General features: G+C 51.7%; 1 protein-coding gene across 1 annotated transcript; it reads left to right on the forward strand.

Moving 5' to 3' along the window:
* The first annotated feature begins 226 nt into the window (after nt 1–226).
* Nucleotides 227–4,062, forward strand: mmm (missing minor mitochondria). Its single transcript, XM_018102717.3, has 7 exons — nt 227–538; nt 597–1,261; nt 1,318–1,468; nt 1,536–2,827; nt 2,889–3,064; nt 3,124–3,323; nt 3,386–4,062. Exons 1-7 carry the CDS (start codon nt 348–350, stop codon nt 4,020–4,022), a joined length of 3,312 nt encoding a protein of 1,103 aa, XP_017958206.1. The 5' UTR covers nt 227–347; the 3' UTR covers nt 4,023–4,062.
* Nucleotides 4,063–4,328: the final 266 nt, after the last annotated feature.

The raw sequence follows: 4,328 nt of genomic DNA on the forward strand, positions 1-4,328 counted from the left end.
GGTTTTTGGACATGCATGTAAATGAGTGAAAATATCTGTTGCAACAGAATTTCATTTGGAGTGCAGCTCAGCAATAGAAATACACATAGATGCACCAAGAGAGGATCAAATAGTTGAGAGTAAAAGAACAACAAAAGGAAGCGAGAAACTGTCGGAAAATTAACCATTCGCCCCACTGTCAGCCGCCCATTGAGCCCAGGCGCATGCTCCATTATGATTGCCATGACACACACAGAAGGCTCAGGCCTGACACAAAATAAACAAACTAGCAAGAGAAATAGTTTAGAAATTTGTATTTGATCTAGGAATAGAAAACAGGAAAACAAAAACCGAGAATCAAATACAAAATGGATGACTACGAGGGGGAAGGAGACACTTTCATCGATGCCTCCGGCGTACCTAGGAAGCGGCCCTACGCCAAGCGATTCGACAAGCCCGACTCGGACGAGGAAATTGGCGATGTGACGCAAATATACAATGTGCAGGAGGCGTGGCGGTCGCTGCTCTCACTGCCCACCTGCCAGAAGGTGATGGTCACGTAGGTATCCCATATATAGAGCTGGCTGATGGACAGCTCACCTCACCTCATTTTGCAGCGAGCATGTGCAGAAGACGCTGAAGATCCAGGTCGGGCTGAATGTCACCCAGGAGTTCCCCTGGAAGCAGGTCAAATTTAAGGACTTGCGGGACACGCTCTTCGAAGAGCTGGAGAATTCCGCCGAGTTGCACAGACTGTTCAAGGGCTTCAATCCGGAGCATTTCATTTTGATTGGCTACTGCCCCACACTCACCGAGTCCGATGAGGAGCCGCCGGAGGGCGATCCGTTCATCTTCTATGTGAACAGCAAGGACACCAAGACCGCCATGAGCATCATCCAGAACATGGAGGCCTTCGAGCGCTGGCGCATGCAGCGGCGCCTGCGCAAGAAGCCCCGCCGCTGGGTCAGCCACGGCACCGAGGACGAGATGAGCATCATGGTCGAGCGCTTCAGCGAGCAGCCCGTCGATGTGGAGATCCAGAGCGTTTACCCCATCAAGCAGCCGCGCCACGTCGCCTTCTCCTATCGCATGACGCGCGACGTGCGCGACGGCGTTGTCGAGCTGCTGCCCAAGGAGGAAATCAAGTACGAGACGGTGACCAAGCGTCGCTTGCCCGTGGCCGTCCAGGTGGCGCCGGCCACAAAAAACGTGGAGCAGCAGACAAATCCGACCTTTCCCTCGAACGCCTGGTCGCAATATCTCTATGAAATCGATGATAATGGTGGGTTGATGGTGAAATATAGTCAATGGATGTTTCGTAATCCCTTCCTTATTCAGATCTGGAGCTGGATGAATCGGAAGTGGAGGAGGAGGAGGTACCCGGCAAGCCGGGCACAATGCAGCCAAAGCCCAAGCAGATTCCAGAGATGTCCAGTCATATGCAACTGCTGCTGGAGACACTCGACTTCAATCAGATCGACTGCTATCGGTGGGCGTAGCTCTCTCTTTCTCTCTGTCTCTTTCACATACTCATTCATCGCTCTCTCTCTCATTAGCTACGACTATCAGTTAATCACAAACAGGCAGGTGGTGCACTACACCAATCCGTTTCTGGAGGAGTTCATCTGCTTCGCCAACATCTCGAAGAGCGACAAACGTTTCGTGGCCAGCTGTGATTGGTATCCCAAGCTGTCCGGCCTGGTCGCCGTCTCCTATGCCTTTAGCACTCCGGTCACCATTGAGCTGGCCACGAGTCATGTGAACTTTGTGCAGCGCCAGGTGCTGGAGCCGAATCCTGTGCTGCTCTGGAGCTTTGCCGACAATCTCAACTACAAGCTGGAGTTTGAGGCTCCTTTCGAGATCACCAAGCTCTCGTTCTGCCCCTTTAATGGCGACATTCTGCTGGGCGGCTGCCAGAATGGTCAGCTCGTGCTCTGGGATCTGCAGGGGCGCTGCGAGCACTTGGAGGACGAAGAGTATCTGACGCCCGCCCAGGCCAAGTACCGCACGATGATCGGTGAGTATCTCAACTGGACGCTGGACATAAATGAGGACGTGGTGGTGGCACCGGCCACCATTTCGCCACTGGAGCACTCGCCCACGGGCGCCATCACTGGCATCTACTGGCTGAGCAGGCACTTCTACCTGAACAACTTTGGCAAGGTGTGCAACGATCTGGATAAGCGCGCCAATCACAATTTCTTCGTCACTTGCGCCTTTGATGGAACGGTGAGCTTCTGGAATCTGGATGGCGAGAGCTCCAAGAAGGAGAAGGAGGCCCAGCAGCGCAGCAAGAATCTGCCCAAGGAGCTCACCCAGAACGAATCGCCGCTCAGGACCAAAACCATCAAGCCCACCTATAGCATCTCCTACAGCGAGCCAGTCACCGGCCTCATAGGCGACACCTCGGTCTTCTCCATTCTGACGCCATCCCCGAAGGTCATCAACAAGTCTCCAAACAACTATCCCATTTCGGTTCTGGCCAAGAATCCGCCCGAGCTGCGCCAATCCCTCATCCTGTCCACCTACTACGGCCACATAGTGCGCGTGGACTGGCAGGGCATGTACAGCGAGGCGGGGGCCAAGGAGCAGGTGAATGCCTCCGTTAATTTTGCTATGGTCCACGATGGACCCGTCGTGGCCATGAGCAAGAATCCCTTCTACCCGGAGCTCTTCGCTTCGATAGGCCGCACCGTGTTCGCCCTGTGGAAGGAGGACTACCACGATTCACCCATCATCTGGCGCAAGCGTCCCTGTGATCTCACTGCGGTGGCATGGAGCGAGACGCGTCCCGCTGTCCTGTACATTACACGCCTCGATGGCATTTTAGAGGCCTGGGATATATTGGGTGAGTGGGAGAATATTCGATTTTTGTTTGTCTATTTCCCTCATTCCTTCCTTGACTTCAGCCCGTGACGATGACGCCGTTTTAAGTGAGGTCCTGGGCGGTGGCATCATCACAGCCGTCACCGAGCACCGTCCCTTGCTACCCAACAAGATTCTCGGCATAGGCGACTACAACAGCAGCATACGCATGGTGAAGCTGCCTCACAGCTTCGACGTGCCACTGGACAATGAATTGGCCGTAGGTCTAACTCAATTCACTAGCTTAAAAGTCAGCTAAGCATTCCTGAAACCCCCCAGAAACTGATGAAATATGTGCTGCGGCAAATCACGCGTAAGACGAGCATCGTAGCCTGGGAGCAAAAGTATTACGAGCTGAACAAGGACATCATCGAGGCGAAGCGTGAGGCCGAGGAGGAGCAGCGCAAGGAAATGGAGAAACAGGAGCGCGAAATGCTGAATCCACGCAAACGCGCCTCCGACGCAGATGAGGAACAAACGTAAGTTTGAGTGCATTCAAAATAGAATAAGAGCAATGCTAAGCACGCTGGTGCTCTTGCAGCAAGGTGAAGGGCGGAGCTACCTATAGCGAAAAGATGGCCAAAAAGTTTGATGAGCTCAATTTGCATCGCATGATGACCATCCTAATGTCCCGCAAGCAAATGGACCCCGAGAAGCTAGCGCGTGAGACGGCCCTGGAGAAGGAGCGCCAGATGTACGAAACGGCCAAGAAGGAGTCCTATGCCAAGCTGCTGCAGACTGTCGAGGACGATGTGGCCACCATACGCTCCCGCATCCTGCCCGCCGAGGTGCAGGACATGCAGCGCAGCGAGATGATAGCGGAGCGCGTTAAGAACGAAATGGCCGCCGCCGAGTCCTATGAGACCATCTGTGCGCAAGCACAGAGGAAGCTGAAAAAGTTCCCAGAACTGAAGTCCATTGACTATATTGAGCTGCTCGAGCGCGGAATGCATCGGCGCAAGCTATTGGATCAATCGCTGGGCGGGAATACCGAACGTCTGCTGTGGTACCAGGAGAAGCTGCGCGACAATCAGATATTTGAATGTGATTTTGGAACGGATCTGCTGTACAACAGGCGCAAATTGGGTCCAAAGCCAAAGGTAGAGCCTGTAATCGAGGTAGAAACACCGTCTGAGGAAGTGGACAAAGGAGAGGAAGAACAAGAAGAACAAGATTAAGCATATTTTGACTCAATAAAGGACTATAATAACGAGCAAATAGATCTATTAATAATATATAATGTATATGAATAATGTATTAAAGGATATGTGACAATGACAATGACTATGATAATGACAATGTCAATGATATTGATAATGATAATGAAAATGTCAATGATATTGATACTGATCATGAAATTGACAATGACAAGCACATGACATTTTCAGAGTGAACGGTAAACTATCTATATGTAATACAAAATACTTCATAGGCCTATTCTATCACATCCCCATCTCTAAATCTATAGCCAATAATCAGAAATG

Source organism: Drosophila navojoa, chromosome 4 (assembly GCF_054131105.1).
Source record: "Drosophila navojoa isolate 15081-1374.11 chromosome 4, UAZ_NAV_1.0, whole genome shotgun sequence".
Taxonomy (NCBI): Eukaryota; Metazoa; Arthropoda; class Insecta; order Diptera; family Drosophilidae; genus Drosophila; species Drosophila navojoa.

Bases quoted from the DNA above. Each gene is read 5' to 3' on its own strand.
- mmm (XM_018102717.3), top strand. From the start codon at position 348: ATGGATGACTACGAGGGGGAAGGAGACACTTTCATCGATGCCTCCGGC. The intron at 1,262-1,317 runs GTGGGTTGATGG...TTCCTTATTCAG, and splicing joins CTATGAAATCGATGATAATG to ATCTGGAGCTGGATGAATCG. The intron at 3,324-3,385 runs GTAAGTTTGAGT...GTGCTCTTGCAG, and splicing joins GACGCAGATGAGGAACAAAC to CAAGGTGAAGGGCGGAGCTA.